The sequence below is a fragment of the Numenius arquata genome, chromosome 7 (assembly GCF_964106895.1).
Source record: "Numenius arquata chromosome 7, bNumArq3.hap1.1, whole genome shotgun sequence".
Lineage (NCBI taxonomy): Eukaryota > Metazoa > Chordata > Aves > Charadriiformes > Scolopacidae > Numenius > Numenius arquata.
The window spans coordinates 57,695,814-57,719,478 of NC_133582.1; the positions used below are offsets into that span (position 1 = coordinate 57,695,814).

At 37.5% G+C, this 23,665-nt stretch overlaps 1 protein-coding gene across 1 annotated transcript in view; it reads left to right on the forward strand.

Annotated features, from left to right (window-relative positions):
• MEOX2 (mesenchyme homeobox 2) overlaps positions 1–9,875 on the forward strand; it is a 52,518-nt gene extending 42,643 nt beyond the window's left edge. The window contains exon 3 of the mRNA XM_074150454.1: positions 8,564–9,875. Within this exon, the coding sequence (XP_074006555.1) occupies positions 8,564–8,788 (225 nt within the window). The 3' untranslated portion in view covers positions 8,789–9,875. The remainder of the gene's footprint in view (positions 1–8,563) is intronic.
• Positions 9,876–23,665: the final 13,790 nt, after the last annotated feature.

The following is a 23,665-nucleotide window of genomic DNA, read 5'->3' on the forward strand; positions in this document are numbered from 1 at the left end:
TGCCTTTTTCTACCAGAGGGAGAAGCAAGCAGCATTGTTATCTGAATGCATTTGGGCAATATTGGTCTAGTACCATAACCCACACTGTGGCTTAACATCACATTTTTGTGACTATACAAATAATAAATGAAGTTTTCCATTAGAAAAGTTTCCTCCGGATCTGGTCACCTCCATCCTTCATCACAAGTGACTTCATTAAAAACCTGTTCAGCATCGCAGAGCTCAGGAGGGGCCAATCACTGCATTTTTAGACTTGATTGGTAAGGTAAGAGTATCTCCCTTTAGTCACCTGGGTGAAAAACCTAGGAGTTCAATGTTCCTCAATTAGATGTTTGTTCTGAACCACCTCTGGAAGAGTAAATGTCTCTCCATGCCTCACACTAGATGAATAGTTTACTACTTTAGGAAGCTAGATTTCTATGGTTAGGTCATGAAATTATTCCCCTGTATAATTTCAAAAAAAACCCAAACAGTGGATTGATAGGACAAGCCATATCTGTCTGATTTATTGTGCTGTCACATCTTCTCCAAAAGACAGCTGCTCATTCCAAGCTTCCAAGTGTTAAGCACTGTCTACACACACTATAATAATGAGCCTGTGTGGCTTGAAATCCTTTGGATTGTTTGTTTTATTTAAAGTAACACTCTTAATAAAATAAAGCTTGCTAATACTTTTATATTTGTCTTGAGCAATATAAATACCAGCAGTAAGAGTTACTGTGCTAACTCAGTTTGTTCCTTCTTAGGAAAGAATGCTCCTGGAAAACTTAATTATAACTCAAGCATAATTTTGATTTGTCCGGTAATTCTTTTTTAAAAAAGTATACGGAAAAACTTCAAACAGCATATTTACTTTTGCAGTATTGATTGAATGCGAACAAGCAATTCCACGTGCAGAGATCCAAGTGCCTCAAGCTGTTAGTTGTGAATGGACCCTACACCTGCAGGGAAACCCCATGAGGTTCTGGGTGGGGAGAAACCTCTGTCTGTGCCAAGCAGCATATGCGGTATCGACAGAAATATTAGCAGCTTATACAGCAGCTTTTACAGAGTAAGGCTCTGCCGTCCCCTACCCCTACCTTTTCTTATACACAAGTCAAGAAAGATGCTTCTTCTTGCCTCCCCTGTTTAAGGAGATAGATTTTTAGGTTTGTTGTTTATGGTCACTTTAAAAAAAAACAGAAAGAAGAGATCAGTGACAAACAAATGGTATTGGAGAGGCACAAATGAACACGTAGAATAAAGAAGGGGTTTTTTTTATGCAGGGCATTGCAAAATGTAGAATCTCTTTCTGGTGGCCTGCTGAAAACAGATGCAACTTCTTGAGGCTTGCTAGCTTTAAAACGATGTTGATTTAGAGGCTCCTTTTGCCATCAAAAGAATCAGGACTGGCTTGTTTTGGAAGGCAAAAAGGTCCCTCCAGATTTGAAATCATGAACTGCAGAACTAGTTTAAGTGAATACAAATGAGGGTGCTTCTTACTTGGGCAGGGAGATGCCTTCCATAGCCTTAGACCCCTGGAGGATTGTTGTGAGTCCTGCTTCTTGACATTTGCCTTTCTTCGCACTAAAGTAATAGCAGAAAAAAAGCATCAACATATTCACCCAAAAGCCAGTCTTATATACCCACCATCTTTTAACTTTCACACTCAGTTGACTTGTGCGAAATGCGTGAAAATTGATGCATGTTAGAATTTTTTTCTCATGAAATAAAATGCTCTATATGCGAGTAATTCGTGCAGGTAAATGTCTATACAAAGAGGCAAGGTTTAGCTGAAGGCAAACAAATCATTTTTCCACCATGTGCTTCTTGTGTAGATTTCTATATAGAAGCAAAGAAACTGGATGAAGGTAGACTCTAAAACAGTATATTATAGGAAAATAAGGAAGAGGGAGTTCTAGCAGCAGCTCCACAGATTGCCTTTATTTGCCTTCTTTGTCCACAAAGAAGAGAGACTAATTTTACAAAAAATACTCCCTTAGATGATGTACAACAAGCCAGTCGGAGGAAAGAACCTGAAATACTGTGTCCCATTCTGCTTAAGGTATGTTAACCCTGAAGCCTAGTTAAGAGAGGTTTTGAATAGGGAGGGTTTGCTGTTTGATCATGAAACTAATTTTGAAGATCGCTGGTGGAGAAGGTGGCAGTTCTTTGGATGGAACAGAGGGAGGAAAACTGAGTGCTTTCAAAGGCTTCTGAAACTGGAATGAAACACTCCAATCACCGCTCTCTGAAATATAATGTCTATTCCATCCCTGTCTAAACGTGGGAGGTAGAAAGGAGAATGTATCACCTAAGCAGTACCCAAACCTCAACTGACTTCTATGTAATGAAAAACCAGAACTCACTCCTACACCTTCCTGGGTGCCAAAAGCTCCAGCTGTCCTTTGTGCACCTGCCAAAACCTCCCCTTTCTCTCAACAGCTGCTGCAAAGTACTTGTGCGCATTCGGTGCAAAGTCCTGTAACGTAACACGGAGCAGATTGCTTTAAATCAGTGAGCAGGTGACACCAGCAATTTTAATCAGAAGGTTCTGGTACTGCTCATTAATTTCCAAATAAAAGTTAATTTTCTCCAATTCAGGTATTTCGATAATATTTCATAATAACTAAGAAGACATTTAATACTCAGATTTATTTAAACTGTTTTTAAGCTCAGTATATATTTAACATTTTTAAGAGAGTTTTTTTGGAATAGAAATTGGAATTCCTTTAAATCACATAAGGAAGAAAATTAAGTTTAATTGAATAAAACAACCTTAACTTACTCTCCCATGTATTCATCATGACTGAAATTCAGCTGAACTATTTAAAATCTCATGTTATCTTTAGTTACTGAAGTGAACTGATAACTCTGAGTATAATTTCTGTAAATATTTTAAACTAATAGATTTGATTCTTCCAACCCTTATATTTTTTCATAGTCTAGAATAGCAAAAGAAACTTTCCTGGTTTTATATTCCTATTTGCTTTTATAAGTTTGTTGAATAAATTATCATGAAAATACTGTCTCTGTATACGTGAAAAAGGTAAGTTTCAGCTCTATAGCAGCAGTGATTTCTGTAAAGTTCAGGAGTTTTACTTTCTTTAAAACTTGGCAGCATAAGTGTACTATCTAAAAATAACAAGAACGTTTTCAGAGCCAAAGAAAGTTGAGAAGTAAACTTATTTTTATTTTAATTTGGAAAAGTCAAAGTTATTTTTTGTTATCCATATGTTTGTCTGCATTAAAGGAAAATCAATTGGCAGATTAAAAAAATAATGATAAAAGAAAATGGACAATGGCTGACCAGAGGTAGAATGCTTAAAAGGCTTGGTGATGTCTTCCTGACACATCGTTTAGGTATAATAAAACATGGAATTTGGAATACTAACTTCAAAGACTCAGAAATATGCATCCCTTATAGCAAAATAACAGCTTTAACTGGCACAGTGCTCTTGTTTCTAATTTTTAAGGTTTGCAAGACATCAGGCCTCAAATTTTAATCTCGTTTGGGACCCATGCCACTAAAATCTGGAATAGAAAACCTAATTTTAGGAAAGAATCTTTCATTTCAGAAAAGAGTTTTTGTAGAGAGAAATGTCTTTTGTCTTAAAAGAAGAAAGACAGCAGACGGTGTAATTAAGGTAGTTTGAATTCAGTCAAGCTTTCATTTTTTCAGGCAAGAATGTCTTTATTAAGAAATACTCATTAATTCTGGAAGGTATCTGTTTAGTTTTTCTGAGTACAGAATGCTAAAATCCCATGTCAAAAGGAAGCACCTGCATTCTGCAGAGCATGGTAGAAGTCAACTATTCTTAAATTTAATGGGACTGAAGGGCTCTATTGAAGAAGGAGTATTAAATCATAAGTTTAGGTGATATGCTCGTTTGGAATTAAAATAATACATTTCATCCCCATAATGAAATTGTATTAAAGATATACATGCAAGACAGCACATAGGACCTATATATCATAAGTATATAATGATTACTTTAGTAATGTAGACACTAACAATGTCAACCTCCTTGTTTTGAATCTCCTCCCATGATTCCTACAGAGCAGACCTTAAAACAAATGGGTCACAGCAAAAACACTTCTCTTGTACATCAGGATATGCTCAATGTGAAATCATTTACTTGTATCTTAAGTAACAGTCTAATCATCAGATGTGGAGATGCAGATGCTAAACAACTTGTTGACTAAGGGAAAAGAAACTGTGCTTTCGTGCCAGTAAGCAGATGTGCTCAATAGACTGGCTCATAAGTGCTGATTTAGAAACAGCTGTTAATGCTACCATCATCTTTAATATAGTTCATTTCCCTCCACTTCCTTTGTTTTCTGTACATACATATGCTTGCTCTATACATTAAAGTTGTGCTAGTCAGAGGGTGGAGAAGGGGAAGTGCATTTTAATAAATAATAGGCAATCAGGACCTGATTCTGGGAGGTGGTGAGCACTCTCAACTCTTGCCTGAGCTAACTTAGACTTGAAAAACAACATTAAAAAAGGTTCATAAAAATCTATGGTATCAAGTTTGTCATAGTAGATCTTTACTTTAAAAGGCTATAATTTTTGCAAATGTTGTAAATGGTAAAAGGTAGTTCTTTCCCTGGAAAATAGTTCAAGAGTTTTTTTTTTTTTCAAGTTCACCTCAGTAGGGGCTTTTTCTCTCTCCTTTATTTTTATTTTAATTTTTCTTTATTTTTCTTTCAGTCATTCTCTCCTTTCTCTCACTCTTGCTCTTTCTCTCTCTTTCTTGCTTTCTTTTGTTCTCTCTTCTCCTTTTTGTTTCTCAGGGTGTTTTGTTCTGATGCGTGTTTTGTGCAACACCTCTAAGTTTCATATGAGTGGTGTGTTTGAAAAGCAGAGTTTTCCATGAATCCAGATAAACCGACACTCTAAAGTGTTTCACACAAAGTTTGCCTCACTTCCTTCCCATTACTAAAATATAGCTGGATCACATATCAGTAACAACTATACCCTCCATAATTGACTCTTCAGCTCCAAAGGAAGTTCAGAATTCCAGTATCTGAATTTGATCTCTAGAGGAAATAACAAGTGAAGGACCTGTCTCATATTATTAGCACATGAGCTTTAAAGACTTCATCTAGAGTCCATTGAACTCGATGGAAAAACTCACACTGACATTAGTGTACTTTGGATCAGGTCAAAAGTGTTTTTCAGGACTTTATAATGGAGGACATAAATAAATATATATAAAAAATACCTAACATATTCCCTTATATTATAGTCCCTCTCTAGATTAATGCACCAAATTACATCAAAATAAATGCATAAAATTTTCAATGATAAACTTTACTATAATTGATTTCTAGCTTTTGAAAATAATGTCTGACATACCAGATAAATAGATTTTTTTTAAAAAAAATTCTTTTTTGATATTCTCTAAGTAAATCAGATGCAGATTATCTGAAGTCATTAATAAAAAACCCTAAAGCTTTTTTTTTTTTACCTTTTGTAAAAATTGTTACGATTTTCTCTTTACGGGAAACCTGACAGGCTCTCTGCCAGTCAGTAGTGTGTATTTTCCTATGGGAGTGCCAGGGTTACTCTCTTTTCCCTACACCCAAGACAGTGCATGCAGAGGCAGCTGGAGTCCTTTTAGCCCTTTAATGCCACGTTTCCCAGACAGTGGGTCACATGCAGACATAGCGTTGCACGTTGGATCCTCTGAGAATTACAAGTGTATCTTGCAGTTCTTCTTGAAAAGGGAAATCATTGTCCTTTAATTATTTAGATCAATTATTATGCAGACGTGGACCTAGACTCATCCCTGGGCACGGTGGGATGAGCTAGTTTGAGGGCAGATGATCTGAATGAAGAGGTGCTCCCCAGCCTGTCCTCAGCTACTCATTACCTGGAAGCTGGTACCGCTCGGTTCTCCTGGGTTTAACGCTCAAGGAGCGACACTGCTCTCAACCGTGGGTTTGTGAAGTGGCCTGCGTTATAAAAAGTGGCAGCCACAAAATGTTGTTAGAAAAAAATGGAAAACACAAAAAGAATAATTTATTAAATTGGAGTCAAAAAAGTCAAGGGAGCAGATGTGAGAGTTTAGCTCTGTCTGTGAGAGAACAGAAACAAGCACCTGCATCAGGAGGTGGGCAGCAAGCATCCTGCTCCCGTCTGTCCCAGCCAGAGCAGCTTCTGACGGTGACTGTGGGAGTTTTTGCTTCAGTTCCTCAAGTATCCAAAAATGAAATGGATGCATCTGGAAGGTGATTTGCCTGGATTTCTCCTGTTCCAGTAAGTTAAAGTGGGTTGAATCCAGGTTGTGCATTGACATTTTTTTCCTTCAAACGCATCAATGCTATTTTTCTTGAAACAACTTTTTGTATACATTATTATATTGGTTTAGGCCTTCAATGCTGTGACTTATTCTGTGAATTTTCAAGAATGTAAAGATATCTGGAGAATTGCTTAGATCTTTTAAACATCACTCCAAGCCTATCATTTCTCCTTAGTGAGTAAAATTCTCTGGTCCCTTATTTCAGAATAAGAGTGATAATATTCTGCGATACTGGGTTGAATCCAAAGTCTATTTTTAGATTATGACTGCAGTTGCATCTATTGTACTGTCTGGTTGTGTCTTTTACAAGAGAAACTTCATTGTCTTAAAAAAAACCCCACCCCAAAATAAACGAAAAGACATCTTAACTTGCCCCCCCGAAAGCTGCCAATGGTGTACCCTTTTGAAGACACTGTTTCCGTGGTCACCTCTGATACGTGACCCAGTTATGATAATTCCCAACATCGCAGCAGCCAGTAATAAATACCTTCCCCTTTACACTCATTTCACTTTACAAGCCAGATTCTTTGCCTCTGATGTGTTGACTAAAAGAAAGGATGTGCTGTGCTTTGAGGCTCCTAACTAACCTGGAATCATTTTGCTCTGTTCCCAAGTGATTGGCTTTAACAGCTCACACTGGCTTTAACAGGAATACAGAGTATAAAAAAATAAATATACCTCTCTTCCTTCTCGCATACGTGCATACAGATAGTGACGTTAACTATCAGTTCAATTGTAGTAAAATTTTAATGTAAAATTCAAAGCGATAGTAAAGGTTAAACACTGCAATGCTTCCTGGATGTATAAGACAGATTCAGCAAAACAGCATTTTTGTGGCTCTATTACTCATGTTGTACAATATGTCCTGCTGTGCCTGTTCCTTGCTGTTTCTTTTAAAACTCTGAAACACATTCTGCTAAACGCAGCAGAGGATACACCGACGTTGCAAGCTTTCTCGCTTTCTTTCCAAGTGAAAAGTTGCAGACATTGTTTATTTTTCTGTGGAACCTTCATGTGAAGAGCTGCACAGACACACACGCACCAGATTTTTTTTTTGCAATGTTAACTCTAAATGGATCAAACCCAACAATCTTCTATTCATACTGTTTTCAGTGACAATATTTTAAGTTGATTTGAAATCAGCCTTTAATCTGGTCTAATATATTTGACAGATGCTACGAATGTGGTTTTTTTTTCTTTTCTTTTGGCTATTGAAAAAAAAGTCCTTGTGGTTTGCAGTGCTGGTACTTTAGAACTGTGCAAATAATTTAGGTTTACTCTCCCCCCCCCCTATATTTCTATACAGAGAAGAGGAGGAGGGGAAATTAGTTTCATCTGGAGTAAAATCTTGGGGTTTAATGTGACTTAAATACAGATACGTTTTTAATCTTTCATGCTATGAATTTCTTTTCCATTCTCATCTGAAATTATTTGCTGATTTTCACTAAAATTTATAGATGTCTTGACCTCTTGCTTTGGGGGTATTTGTTTGTCTGAAAAATTTGACCAGGGTCTATGGCTAACTGTAGTTGAACTGAGGATCAGTCAACTAGAATCATTTGAATACGTTTGTGAAATAGACAGGGAAGTTGTAAGTTTTGACAGCAAGAAATGCTTTTTCAGATACTTCAGAAATCAAAAAAAGAAGGAGAAAACAAACAAAAAAAAGAGCTTTTAAAATGCTCCACCTGAAACTTGCCACCAGTTTACGGAAACAAAGGCAGAAAGCAATGCAAACATTTCAGTACAAGTTCCTTTCCGAAGTAACTACCCTCTTTTGAAGGGTAATTAATAACCCTATAAGCAGAGGGGCAGCAGTACGGCTCCCTGCCAGCAGAATGGGCTCTCTCTTACATGAGGTTCTTCTGCGCTGCCCCTTGGTGGTACCATTTTGCCTCTGTTTCTCTGCCCCTGAAATGACAGGAATACATTTTTCAAGGGTATGTGGGCTGTCGGCTGTTTTCTAAAGGGCTCTGAGTTCTCCCTGTGGAGCGAACTGCTGCAGAGCGCCCTGCTGCCTTCTTGCCGTAACCCCGTTCCCTCCTTCGCAGTCGTTATCCCCACATCCCCAGTGTTCTCGTCCTATCCAACGCTGGATCGCCTGCTCCTCGGGGAAGGCTTGCAAAGCTTTTTACCATACAGCCAGAAAGGCAGTGTGTTGCACGTTAAAAAGAAGAAAAAAATCTCAGGTGCCGTGCTACAGCTAGAAAGATCTTTATTACCTTCAGTGACCCCTCATCTTTATTTTCTTGTTTTTTCTTTTTTCCACTAAGGTAAAAGTTTGGTTCCAGAACAGACGGATGAAGTGGAAGCGGGTAAAAGGGGGCCAGCAAGGGGCAGCCGCCCGGGAGAAGGAACTGGTGAATGTGAAAAAGGGCACGCTGCTCCCCTCCGAGCTCTCTGGCATCGGCGCAGCTGGTCTCCAGCACACGGGGGACTCACTAGCGAACGACGACAGCCACGACAGTGACCACAGCTCTGAGCACGCACACTTATGATACACAGAGAGTGTCCCAGCTCCGTTCTCAGGAAAGATGCTTTGCTGGCAAGCCTTACACAGGCATCGTTTACGTATGCAAGTGACTCTGGCAGTGATTTTTAAAGTTGTTATGGAAAATTCAGGCTTATTGTGTCTGCTTTTCTTGATTTTTAGATGGTTTACAGTAAGTGCCATGTCTTAAAGGTGCCTCAAGAGTGGAGAAGTGGAAGATGAACTTACTTTGAACATTCCAGATTTGTTTGTCATGTTTATGACAGCGGGCAGGTATTTTTGCTTTAGCTTGCACTGAAAATTACATTGCTCTCAACAGATGTTATATTCTGAAAACCACAGTGCCACAAAATCACTATCTAGTGGATAAGAAATGTATTTTAACTCTGTATATATTTACCTTACAGCATTTTCCTGTCTTCACTAATTTTAGCAATGCATTCATATTAGCTGATGGCAATAGTCACTCATGACAATAAATGGCTTTTTGTCTCTTTATTTTTGTTTTGTTTTTCCAAAGACATACAATACATGCAGATACTTTGTTCAAGTAGAGAACGATACAATAGTGTCTGCCTGGACACCTCCTTGTATGACAGACAAAACAAACCTTATGTTGCATTTACTATCAACTGCTGCTAATAGGGTATTATTAAACTTACCTAGCTCCTCAATTCTTCTTATCTTATAACTGCAAAAAATGACTTTTAGGATCATAAGGATAGTCCAGTAACCTGCCAAAAAATGTCATGTTCCACTCATGCTCGGTGGAAGACTTCCCAAAGGATTATTCATTTCTACTTTGTCATAATTGAGTACATTGATAAATACTGACACTCTGCAGAAACGTTGTTGCTTCATCTTCAGTTTAAAAAAAAAAAAAACAGCAGATAAACTGAAAGTTATTGTCAACTGCTTATGTTGGTAGAAATCAAAATATGAAGGTAACTCAGTATTGTGTCCCATGTGTAAAATCAAGACACATTTTCTGTTATAAGCTTTTTTGTACATACAGGCAAATACCAAACCCAAAATTTAATGCAAACCATTGATTGTACTTTGTAAAGAAATATGTTTAATAAATAATCATTTTTAAATAATTCTGGTCTCTCTACAGTGATTTCATAGGAAACTTGAAGCGTTTTTTTTACAAGTCCTAAGCAGCTCTGCCTTTTTTGGGTCTTTCAGAACTTTGCCTGTGGACAACACAAAGCTATGTTTTCAAGCTTTAGGCTTTTAATCTTGGATAAACCTTCTACCTTGATCCGTTTGGGAAACTCTTTCCTTTAGCAGGAAAAAGGCATCTAGCAGCTAATGATGTCTTCAGCCAAAAACAACAAGAGCCTGTTCAACCTTTTTTCCAGATTTCGAGCAAATATAAAGGGTTATTTTGTTAGACCTTGTTGAAATGGATGAAAGGGAATAAATATCAGGAAGGGATGCATACTTATATTATGCCTTTGTTCATTAGGTTGTTCGGGAGAAAAAAAAGAAAAGATCTCCAAAAAGTTTGGAGATGAATTGAGCTGAGTGGTGCGATAGAAGGAGCTGAGTGAAAGAAAGTGAGCAAGAAATGCTTGTGTGCATTCCCTGAAGCTCTGCTCTGTGGAGCAGCAGGGCATCATAAAAGTTAAATGCGATCAAGAGCTCTGCGTCTGTTTTCCAAATCCTTTCCATTGTAGGTTTGATCTTTCTTGCACGCTAATTGTTGTCACGATCATTTTAGTTTAAAATATCCAAGCAATGGGTAATTCGTTTCTTTAAAGACTTCAGAGCATTTTATTGATTCCAGCAGTTAAGGGGTTTTGCATTTGTTTCTTAGTTCTTTTCCAAATGCCTTTGTCATATAAAATTGCTGAGAAAAGGAGTAGGTTAGAGAAGTAAGCCAGCTACTTGTGAATACTTGATATTTTTGATTTCGTGGCTGGATGGGAAAGTTTTTTGGCTGGTGGTGGTGATTATCAAAGCAGGAAAAAAAACCTCCAGTGAATGAGACCACAGCTTTTTATTCTCACCTGGGTTAAATGAAATATAGCTAAATTAAATGAAACATAGCTAAATTTCTTAAATGAAATTTCTTAAAGTGAAATTTCTTAAATTTCTTAAAATGAAATATAGCTAAATTTCAAAATGAAAAATCAGAATGAAAAACAGCATCTTGAATTTTCAAATAACACCTTTGAACAACAGAAAGTCAAATGTAATGTGACTTTTTTTGCTAGTAAAGAGAGGACAGAGGATTCTTGTCTTTCAAACACACTATTTGCCAAAAATGCCTTTTCAGGTTGGCAGAATTCTTTGTTGCTGTCTTTCATGCAAAGTTTAAGACTGAATCTGAAAAGGGATCAGCCAACTTTGAGCTGATATTTTATAGAACAAATGGAAGTGCTTTGTTTACATTACCTGAAATGCACCAGCGATGTGTTTGTTCCTAGCCCAAGGCATTTTGAGAGGTGTATTGTTCTGTTTGCAGCACCGTGATTTGACTGGGATACTTGCACTGGAGGAGCAGCCAATATGTGTGATGATTGCAATCTGTGAGCCATAATAATCTCATTACCAGGAAGAATTTTTTCCTGTTGAGAGAGAGAGTCTTTTTCCATTTTCCTCGTTTTAACTGACTCTGTTGAGACTTAAAGCACAGGTTGAAGAGAGAGAAACATTTGGAAATGGGTTTACAGCGCGAGGAGAATTTTTGCTCAGATAATTGAATCAACCTTCAAATACAGGACCAAATTATGTAACTTTATAATCCAGGAAAAAAAAAAAAAGTCCAACAAAATTGATCGTCTCCTGCTCCTTCAAAGCAGCTCAGAATTTGAATTTGGCTGTAAGGTGCTAACTGTATGTAGTAACCTCCCGGATTACTTAAAGACCTCTGGTGGCTTTAAACAACTGTTTGTGGGCACACCATTGGTAAGTGCAATATGGTGCAGAGATCCCACACTGGTAGAGGTTAAAGCTACAGCGTTTAAGCACAGTGAGCTTCCTACCACAGTCTTGAAGGAATTTACTTACAAGCACAGCCCCACAGCAATGGAGCCACGCTTCTTCCAGATTTCAGCTAGCTCATATTCAAGTCACACATAGCAGCAATGAACACCCTGTGCTTTAACGCCAATTTGTGGGTTAGTGGGTCTGCTCAGGACTCATCAAAGCAGATGATGTCTCATCTTGTTCTGAATACTCCAATTACTCAGAAACTGTCTTATGGGAGACTCTGGGATCAATCATCTGCTGTAGCATCTTATGACTTTGTGTTAAAGTTTTAGCTGAAGTTTTAGCTTAAGTTAACTTTAGTTAACTTAACTTTACTAACTTTAGTTAAAGTTTTAGCTGTTGATGAAAACAGCTATAGATAAAGGCTTTTGAACTATATCTGTCTGCAGACTAAGAGAGGGTTCTTCTGCCTATCTAGCCATGCAGCGTAGCTAAGAGTATACCATTTAACAGATGGACAAAATCAAGCCTTAGGATTGTGATTTGCACACACTTGGTGGTAGAATGAAATGTGATGAAACCTAGTTTGGTTTATTTATCTCTATTAGTTCCTGATATTAAATAGTGGCTAATAACTTTCATATCTTACTGTCAATGAATCCTGCTTCTGAGGACTGATGATGTATTTTTTGAGTTACAGTACTTTTGAGATCGTATCAGTTCAGAGTCCATCTCTCTTTGAAGTTCTGTTATTAGTGTATTACTGAACTAGACATAGAAATATGTACTCTTAGAAAACATACACAGAAAATATAATTGATTGAAAAAGGCAATGATGCTTAACAGTTTAATTTTCGACATGATGGATGATCAGAATTCTTTCTTTGCTACCTCCGTAGTACAAGACTATATATTATTTGCAGGGTTTCTTTCTTTTTCCTTATGGCTGTTGAATTTTTTATTTTGTGTTTTTGTTTATTATGGATTCATTGTTTTCATATTTTGACGATAGCAGTTCAAGAGGCATGGTTAAAATAACACCATTACAAGTTGGCTGAACTTCTTAACTCACAAATTGGAAGTAGTTTGGGAATTTCATGAAATGCTTATCTTTTCTTCAATTTCTTTCCTTTTCATCAGATCAAAAAATAGTCAAAAAGGAAGCACAAGAAGGAGGGATTCTATACTTATGTCTTTTCACCACAGGCCCAGTTTCAAGGTAGTTTATGTGTCCTGCTTTCTTAAATGAAGGCTCTGACTGCTGCAATAATATTATTTGTACAAATAAAGAAAGAAACACCATTAGGACGTGCACCCTTAGTAGCTATGAGGAAACATAGTTATATAAGTTAGGGACAAAATGTCAGCTTGAGCCTTCGTTTAGAATTTCCTGGCTTCAGTCAATTTATGTCTCTTGGGTGAGCTTGTATTTAATAGAGTACATGCAGTATTTAAGATCGGCTACAAGATTCAAGAAATTTTAGAGAGTAATGTTTAACCAATTATGTACTGTAATTTAATAGCCTTATGTAATATGTGTGGATTGAAAGGGAGAATTCCGTACCCAACCTGATGTCTATATTAATTTAAAAAAGGCAATGTGGCCGATAGCTGGCAATAACTGGCATAGGGCTTCAGTGATGATGCACATTATTACCTCAGATTAATAAGGATTTACTAGAGCGCATTTGCTTTTATGTACTTCTATTCATTCTCATTTTAAGCCCATAGTCTTTTGACATCATTTACAGCTGAAAGCTGCAGTGTAGGAATCAATTTCAATGTAATTTAAGGCCCCTGGCTGTTAGTCATAGTGTTATGCTCCATATGGCATAATAAGAGGTTATCGCAGTCATCTGTATAAACTGCAAATGTATTAGAGTTTCTCAGCCATTTATTACTTCTGTCCAAGTCATGCATTGTCCTTTGTCTGGCATCTGAACTGTCATGATGCCTATCTGCGGAATTTCATGAAATTTTACTTTCATTCAGTTGAAAACAATCAATCACCTGGGCAGTAGACTTGGTTAGTATCAACAGAGAAGACCCCAAAAAGAGAAGACCCCAAAAAGTGGTGTAAATGAAGAGCTTGTTAAATAGTAGTTGTAGGAGGAAATAATCATAGGCCTCCTTTTTGCAGTGCTTTTCTGTAGACAGACTCCAAAGATTTTTTAAAGAAAAGTAAGTTTTGAACAGACTAATTGAGTGGAATAAAGCATTTCATTTCATCCCTGTACTTTCCATAAATGATTTCATATTTTTGTGTACCAATGTGATTATTTTGGAAATTTTACCTATTATGTTTATATCTACCGAGGATATGTACTTGAATTTAAATATTAAGTTCTAATGTCTAGCAAAATGACATTACTAGTCCACAGATGCACTTATCTGTCAAAAAAGAGACAAAATTTGGCCATAAGTACTTTTCTGCTAACGTTTGGATTTTATTTGTAAATTTTGAAAATTTAGCATCGATTAAGAGAAATTTTGTAAAATATTATTTTTTTACATTAGTGACCGACAAGTTTCAGATTCACTCGTCCTTTAAGTGAGCAGCACAATAATTGATTTCTTTAGGAAATTTCTTGTCTTGTAAACACATGATAATATCATGGGTTTTGTGTTATAAAAGTGTGCTCCAAAACCAGATGAAGCAATGAACACGGCAAATATCTATAAAAGTGTTTTAGTATTTAGAGGCACATTCTCATCCTTAGTGTCACCATGAACGTATAGACACTGTATATGTTGCTAATGTTTGCTTATGGACTGCAGGGTTTTTAGAAATATGCCTATTCTGAACGCTTACCATTATTTGCCAAGAAAGTCACATGCACAGCTGAGAAAATACTGAAATGGGCATTTTCCCAAATTAAAAATTTATCTTGAAAAGTGCCCTTAGAAAAATTTTATGCAATCACCACAGAAATGCATTTAAGAGAGTAAAATCTACCAGGGGAGAAAAAAACCCACCCTAGTTTGGAATTACAACACATTGTAAATAATGTCATAGATGTATTTCTATAATTCTCACATATATACCTATTCATTGGAACTGTGGAAATAAAATGCACAATTTTATATTTCATAAGTGATACTAAGTACAACACAGAGCTGTTACTTTTCTAATTTTAGCAGTTTTATGTAAGACATTTGATTCTGATGACAATATTATGAAGAGTTCTCAGGACTCCTTTTATATAGAACATTTTTGCAAGAAAGAAGTAAAGATTCTTCTAAGGAAGCAAAGGACCTCATCTAAAGCCTATAGATGGCAATGGAAAGATTACGATTGATTTCACAGGGATTTGGATGTAGCCCAAAGTACACACAAAAGTTCATACAAATCAGTGAACAGTCCAGGATTAAGACATTAGCCAATAATTTCCAAAGTGACTGTTGACTTTGTGCCTCCGTTATGACACACGGTATCCTGATTTCAACAAAGTTTTGAGTACACAGTGAAAATTAGGACCACTTTATGGAAATGTGAGTTGAGGACCCCATATTGCTCGCCAGTTAAGCAAATTTTGTTCTTGGTTCTAGCAAGAGTATTATAACATGGGATTTCTGTAGCTGGCAAATCATCACATTATGTTATTAAATTGTAGGTTTCACAACCAATATAAAAGAAACTCTCTATGCTGCTTTCCTTCTCCTGTAATTTGTAGCATTAGTAGATAAGAAAAATAAAGTGCATTATATGTAGAGGTAGGTTTGAACAGATGTTCCCAAATGGTGGTGGTGGTGGTGGGGGTGTAGGGGGTGTCGAGGAAGGTAAAACTTTCCTTCCACTCAGATGTCTGTCTTGAATTTCTCACAGTTTTTGCAGACAGTTTGGCTCACTTCCAACATACATCGTTGCCTGTCTGGTATGAAAAATGCCATCTGTGGTGTATGGAAGTTCTTTCTTTAAAAGTGGGCTGCTAATTATTCTTCAGGCAGGTGTTACTAAAGTGAAGTCAGGTGTCAAGCATGGTATAACCTTCGAATTACCTAAAATTGCCCTGTTCTTGCAGGCTGTTCTTTCCCAAAAGAATAGAACAGAGTATTACAGAGAATTGAAATGTTGGTTGATACAGGACTGAGGTGACTCATGCAGCAGTATATATTGTGGTGACACTCAAAAACTGAAAGTTAAAGGATGTGGCTTGAATGAAGCGTATAAATTTTCCAAAACAAATATCCTTCTGATTCTTCTAAGCTGCCTTTCAGTTCCTTTCCGTTTGCACTGCCATCTTGCAAAATGTTAAAAATCCTGATGCTCTCAGAAATTTCAGAGGGGGGAAGAGGTGGTGGAAAGAATTTCCTTCTGCACTTTAATAGACTGGGAGAGCCGTTTGTTGAAAAGAGCGGGGAAGATGGCTGTGTTGTGTGAATGACACCTGCAAATTCTCACCTATATTCACTCTCCAAAACACTCGGGCTTTAAAGCTTTTCTGAAGATTAATAGGATGGTTAATGGGCCAGAATCAACACATGGGGGCTGCAGGCAGCCATTCAGCTGATCCATGAGCCCCAGCTTCCAGGATAAGCGTTGCTGCTGCCTCGCATTTACAAGGGTTAGCCTGCTCCTCTGTTCCTTACATGACATCAGCCCTCCCAACAGAAGATGAAAACTCACCACATTGGGCCAGATGTTACAACACTTCTCTCTCCCGAGCAGATGAGTGTTGTTAGGAGGTGAGGGATTACCAGTATAAATGCAAGGCTTCCTATTTCCTCCCCAGTTTCAGAAGGTCTTTTGAATAAACAGTCCTTTTTACTCTTTGTTATCCTGGCATTCAGAATGAATGACACTGTTAGTGGTTTGAAAAAATGGGGATGAGGAAAGCACAGGCACGTTTTCTCCTTTTGACAGTAAGAGTTTGCATTGTTTGCTTTATCAGTGATGAAAGTAATCCAACTTTCTCCCCAGCCTTATGCAGAACCCTTGACAAAATATTTACGATAGATTGATATGACACTGAGATAAAGAGCAGTCCTGTAAGGAACTGAGTATCTAGTGCTGCTACAGTTTTGATCAACTCTGAGACATCTGGATGATTTTGAACTACCAGTCTTCTACTGCGAAGAACAGTTTTACTTTCATAAGGACTTCCTCTTGTGTTTTCAATCTCATGCTTAGCCTCTGACTGACTTAGCATATTGCGATAATGAGATGTACACAAAGCACTGGCATGCAGCATTATTAAGATGATTTCCTTTTTGGCTCAGCCAGATTCCTGTTAAAAGTTATGCGGACTCTTAAGAGACTAACAAAAGAAGAATTAAAGATCCAGGAATGGCACGAAGATAAGCCTGATGAAGCTGGAGTTCGGATCTCGTGAAATTAAAAGCAGACTTTGGATGAATACATTTATTGAAATATACCATTGACATTTCATTACACAACAAAACCAAAAAAAACGAAAATCCTTTCTTGGCCTGGGTTGAATACCTAACAAAATCCCAGTATTTACTTGTTAGAGTGGGTTCTTCATTAAACTTGCAGAACACAGGCTTAGATAAACACATTTTGATTAGAATGAAAGGAAAACAAAGCTGAAAACTGCACTGAAATTTCTCCTGTGCTGTAATGCATTAATGGCTAAAATCCATCCCGCACCTGCTCACATTATGGATTAAATGAGGATGAAGCCATAACTTTGTGACTGAGTCCATCCTTCAATGGCCTTTTGAATGACTTTGTGAATATAACATTTGACAGTTCAATACAGAGATTTATTTTAATTCCGGGAGAATACTATAGTCTCCTAACACATTTGCAAGATATGTGCAAACACCTTATACTGCCTCAGAATAGAAAATCACATCAGTATAAAAAAAAAAGGCTTTTTCACTGAACAATCCTTTTAGAGTCATCTTTGATGAGTCTGATGAAGCTCTGAGGACCAAGACAGATACAGGTTTCACATAAATTCTGACAGCAAAAGATTATATTATCATCCAGGTATTTATATGCTAAGAGGTACCTGCAGCTTTATGCAAACCATAAGCACCTATTATCCCTATTTTTGCCTATCACTGCTGTGCAGCTCTCTCTTAGGTGAAACTTCGCAGCTGTATAACAATGTAGAGAATGACAACGGAAGAAGTGAATGTGACTAATGATGTATCTAACCGCAACTGCAGTTTGCTTCCTTAGCATCGCTTTGATTACTGCAATTACACAAACCGGATTTTAATCGGGACACTGGATTTCACTCCTCTGTCTTTTAATTTTTCCTATCTGGAAGCAAAACAATGTGTGGATTTTTATTTTTTTTTTAAAGTGAATTGGGAAAGCCAAATATGATTGCAATAATTACTCATATAAAATACAGTTTGTGATTTTTAGTAACTATGAATTGGCAGATATGCCTCACATATCAACTGAGTAATGGCAGATTCCCCAGAGTAGCTTCAATAAAATCATCCCTGGGCATTACGTCTCGCAAATGTAAAGAAAGGAGGACAACGTATGGAAACAAATTCATCAGCTCAGTTCCCACACTGCTCTTCTCCAATTCAAGTACAAGCATGTCCTAACCTGGCATAAAACATGAGATTGCATTTTGCAGGTGATGTGGTGATGCTCGAGGCAACAAGGATAACTTATTTTTAAGGACATTTAAGATCTTTTTTTTTGTGTATTTGTGAGTTACAAAATCAAGTGACTTAGTGACACATCTGAGACGAAATCAAATAATTCCTCTGAATTTAATTAACCTGTTGCAAAAGAACTCTTCATACATTACGTCTATTATATCTACGGCGCATCTATGATCATAGAGAACTCAATCGGAACTTTTTGGAAAATGTAATACTTGTTCTGTGGAAAATTTGATGTTTGCAATTAATTTTCACCCTAAATCAAGTTGCAAAGTGAACCTGGCCAACAGAAAATCATCAACAAAGAAAACATTTACAAAGCAAAGTTGAAACTTGTAGAGAACATAAAATAAAAAAACATTTTGAGTTAAAATGCTACTTTCACATTTCATTTTTTAAGTTAGAAAATTGATAAAATTTTGGTTTTTCTTCACCCTATTGCAGTGGCTTAGGCATTCTGCATGGATGTGATTCAGAAAAACAAAATTAGATTAAGTGCTTATGTGAGTAATGGAACAATTCAGAGAATTTCAGTTGCCCAAAATAGCCAAGAAAAATAATGTAGAGATATTCCCCTTCTCATTTTGGCAAACAAAAAGAAAACTCTCAGCTTCTGAAATGCCAGTTGGCATAAGGTCCGAGATATTTTTAATATGATAATGTCAGTAAGACAAGATGTCTGGGAGGAAGTTTATGTAGGGATGTGCTTCACTGGAGCAGAATGGCTGGATGTGACAGATATCAACATTTTACACACTATTTGCATACCTGGTAGTTCAGAATTACCCACCAAATGTCTCATTGCAGATCCTAATGTCAGCGACAGTACTGTAATGCTAAAACAAACACAGATCTGTATGTGATCATTACATTTAGTGTCTAGCAGAGAAAAAAAAAACACCAACAGAAAATAGGGAAAGAATCCTCTAAAAAGCTTTTTCATTGACAATTTTCTTTTCTCACTATATTAGAGTAAAAACCAGGGTTTGCGCAGGTGGAAAGGTAAAAAAAGCCAAAAAAAAAATAAAGGCAAAAAAATACTGAGAGCTAAATTGGAGACATAGATCAATGTGTTTCAGGTTCCTTTATCTTTGTAACAACACCCGGACTCCAAAGGTACACCCATATTCAGTGACACTTCCCACAGACAGTCTGAAGTTGGTATTAACGTTCTTCTCTGAATTCTGAAGACTTGGTAGAGGAAAGTCTGTTTATTCTTGGTTTCCCCACTTCCCATCCTATCCCTTCTTCTCACTGCATCCCAAATCCAAAGATACACCTCTCTGTGGCCCAAAAGAAAAGACTAATGATGTCACAGAAATGGCTCAAACATGTCAACAGCAGTTTTACTGACTGAGAACTGGGGTCTAAAATCTTCACCAATTTACAAGTAATTACAGAGAACCGTGAGGTTAATGTAAATTTCTTTTTTTAAATGAAAAATGCAAAATAATGTATTTTATAAATTGCATTGCTTTATTCAGATTGACTATTCAGATTATGCTAGATTTTGCCATCTTTTAAGAATCAACATGCATTCCCCAGGTAGCTCATCAGTCTCTTAAAAGTTGGGGAGATGATTCATGTCAAAATTATGGAGCTGATTCATTGCAAACCTACTCTAAGTAGACAGAACTGACCTTGATAGTTGCATCTGGACTCTTGCAAATCTTTTTCTAATTTTCCACTATTTTGTCTCCCAGTATCTTGAAAAACTGCCACTAAAAACCCACAAACCCCTAAGCATCCCCCAAAACACTACACATACAAATCTTACTGGTCTGATTGGGCTTTGGCTCAGATATTAAACCAGTAAGTGTTTCAGAACAGGTAAACAGCAGAGCAAAGAAAACCTTACAGACATCTTGATCACAGCTGCTGTGTAAATTACTCTGTAACACTGGAAGGATTCCCCACAGCTAAATATCAGGGAATACATTCCATACTTATGACATACAAATTTGAAGCCTATTTCATTCCCTGAACATAAAAAGAGATTAGAAACATCCCTGAATATACGGGGAACTAAATTTTGGAACTAGAATGAAGGAAGAAAAAATAGGCATTTCATAAGTGAATTTTGTAGTGGATAATCTTTTTTGCCTCAATGTGATGTGTATGCATAAGAGAAATTTCATTTATCTTTTCATTTATATTTGTCATATAAAAAGAGAAAAAAAAAGAAAAATAAGATTTTGTAAATGCTATGAGAAAAAGAGAAAAGGAAAGCAAGCAAGTAAAATGTGACATACATATTGCTTGTAATTTGATTGATCATAGTAATTTCAATCATTTATTTTGCCAAATAACTTTTTGAGTTATTCTTTCTTTTATACTGTATCAAAAAGTGTGGGGCATGAAATGAACTTCAATCTTGCAAAATGAAAAGCATTCAAAGACTGAAAACATTTATCCTTAACAGATAATTCCAGTGCTTATGCTTTATGGTAGTCTTCAATTACCTCATCATATGCTACCTTTTACTGGGACCTCTAACTAGATTTCTGCTCTAGATTTCAAATATTCCAGAAACTTTGGGGTTTCTATGAATTTTCACTTACTTTTCTTTTGCTTTTTTTTTTTCCCCAAAAAATTTTTTTCCCCTAACAACTATTCGCAGATTTTGGTGTATTTATTAATTAGCTTTTGCTCTGGTTTTCATTTTTCTGCAGTCCAAATTTCAGCTTTTTGTTGTTTCTAGAAGCTTCCAGGGCCTTTTGGAGCTTAAAGCTTCAGTTAGTTACCTTCTGAAATGGAGGCTGCTGATTAAGAAGGGCCTGCAACTTTTGTCTTTATCTGATTGCTGATTAGGAAAGAACCTATTTAGGGCAGTAGGACTTCAGCTAGTTGGTTCTTTGGCAATTAGGGAGTCAGCTGAGGTGTGAAGAGCATGCTGGAAAGTCTCCAGGTAGGATGGCATTGTATGATACTGTAAGGTTTGGTTCTCACTACGTGGTAGATAAATTACCTGGAGTGCATTGAAAGTACTGGAGCAACAAAGGATGCTCTTACACAGGTTTGGGCTGTGAGGAGCACCTGGTGCTTCTTTCTGGGTGGTCTCACAGTGGGAGATATGCTTTGGCAGAGGGACTTGGGCACTGGGTAAGGGAGCAGTGGGTAGAAATGTGTGACACTGTGGCTTCAGGGTACAGAGCCCCTGGAGCAGCACAGGCATCAGCTGTAGGATGTAACAAAGGATATAATGAAGGAAGGAGAGTGAGATGCTGCTTGTGGATAAGTGGTGGAGGAAGCTGGCAGCTTGTGACTCCAGTGGGGCTCCTTCTGTGCCCTCAGACCTGAATTTGCAGTATTGCTGTAGTGGCTCAAAGGCAAGAAAAGGGAAAAAACCTTTGCTAAGTAGGAGCACAGCAGTAGCTGGACCAGAGGAGAGCGCTAGCTCTGGAGTGGCAGGGGACAGTGGCTGTAGACTCCCTTTGGGGTGTGATGGGGTGGCAGTGTCCATCTCCTTATAGGCACAGAAGGCTTGTTGCCTGCTAGAGGCCCAAGTAACTTATTCATCAGAAAAAAAGCAATGGGGATTTCCACCTGTGCTAAGCATTTTACTTTTTTAGTTTGTTAAAACACATTAATTGCACTCAGCATTTACAACTTGCTGTAGTTTATTTAAGGGAGTCATCTACAGAAAATAATTTCTTCCTCAAGGACTAGAGATTCACAGGCTAGGAAGAAATAGAAACTATGTGATTTTCCTAGGAAAAAGAAAATTTTCCCTGTTCCTCATGATAAAGAAAAATAGTTGATTTAAGGCCAGATGATGCTTCAAGATCTCAAGCTTTAAAATATTATGCAGTGATTTTTATCAAGTACATCTGCTGGCACTAGAATATCTTAAAAGATGTTCAGTGTCAATTTATGACAACTGTCTTTCTGCTGAAGTTCAGATATATGTGCATAATTTTTAAAACTCTCTAGGACTGTTCTTTACGATTAAAAAAATAATCAGTGTTTTGGTTAGCCTTGCTTGAAAGATGGTACTTCTACAATTCTGCTCAGAAATGACCCAAATGAATCTTGCCTGCACAACTGCAGTAAAGTGGCAGCATGTGCTCATGTTGACAGACATTTCATAATTTTGGATCTATCTAGTGTTGATATTCATACGCTCCTAATTCAAAACTATGAAATAAACTATTCTGGTGGTAACAAAGAAACAGTTATAATCGCTGGTCAGATAGTACAAAGACCTATTAAATAGGTTATAACATGTCTGATCAAATGAGCTCGATGTATATCTACCCTGAATCTAAGGTTGTAAGCTATATAATGCTGACATACATGTGGGTTATAGTGTGCAGCAGCTTGAACCCTGGTGTTCCCAATAAATTAAACTAAAGTAAGATTTTCAGAAATAAAAGTGCAAGAAATTGCACAGCCAGAGCATGCCAAATAAAATTTGGAAACACTCACAACAGGTGGGCAGGCTGCTCCTCTAAAGTTACTTGATAGGCCTGCCTTGAAGATGGAATTTATTTTTCCAGCAACTCCCAGCCCCTCCTGCACCAAAAAAACAAAACACATTTTTTCCTCTGTAGGAACAAAAGGTTAAAGTATTTCAAGAGCAGAAAACACTGAAAAACTAATACAAAAATACCCTTAAAATGTTTCTGCTTTATTCTTCAGCCTGCCTGGGTGCCCTGTCCTCCTGACTTATTAGGCAGCCGTGTTGTCTGCATCAGAACCGGGCACGAGCGAGTCAGCTCGTGTGGGGCTGTTCATAGTTTAAAAGCAGCTTTTTGGAGCTGTTTCAGGTTATGCAGAGATAAGCAGCCCAAGAAGCCAACTTCAGGGAGTGCCAATAACCGACCTAATTAAGAGTTCACCTCTTAAGCAGACTGGTAGCTGAACACCCAATGGACGGGGCAGCCGAGGAGCCCACCCGTGGGCAGTGCAACGGCTTGGGCAATGAGGCCCGCAGACAAGATGAGCAATCGTTTGGTTAGATCACATGCCTGTTTGTTGACAAATCTTTCTACAGAGCTTAGGCATGAGATACCGAGATAAGTCTGATGTTCTGCAATCCCCAGCGGGGTAGAATCTAGGCTACCACTTTGTCCAGATCATCCTGTCTGTTGTGAATGTCTGGCTTGACTTCAGTCCAGAAAAACTCGAGCCAGTTTTGGCATTTTGTTTTGTTGGGCTGTTTTTTTTTCTGCTGATGGAACATGTTAAACTGGCTCAATGCGGAGTCTAATGACCACAAGGAAAGCACCAAGAGTGCACAGTGTCCAGCTGGACGTGGGGGAGGACTGAAACCAGTACTTAGGCTCTCTGGGGAACTTTTTGCCATTACAGCACTGTTGAAGAAGGCTAACGTGCAAACACGTTA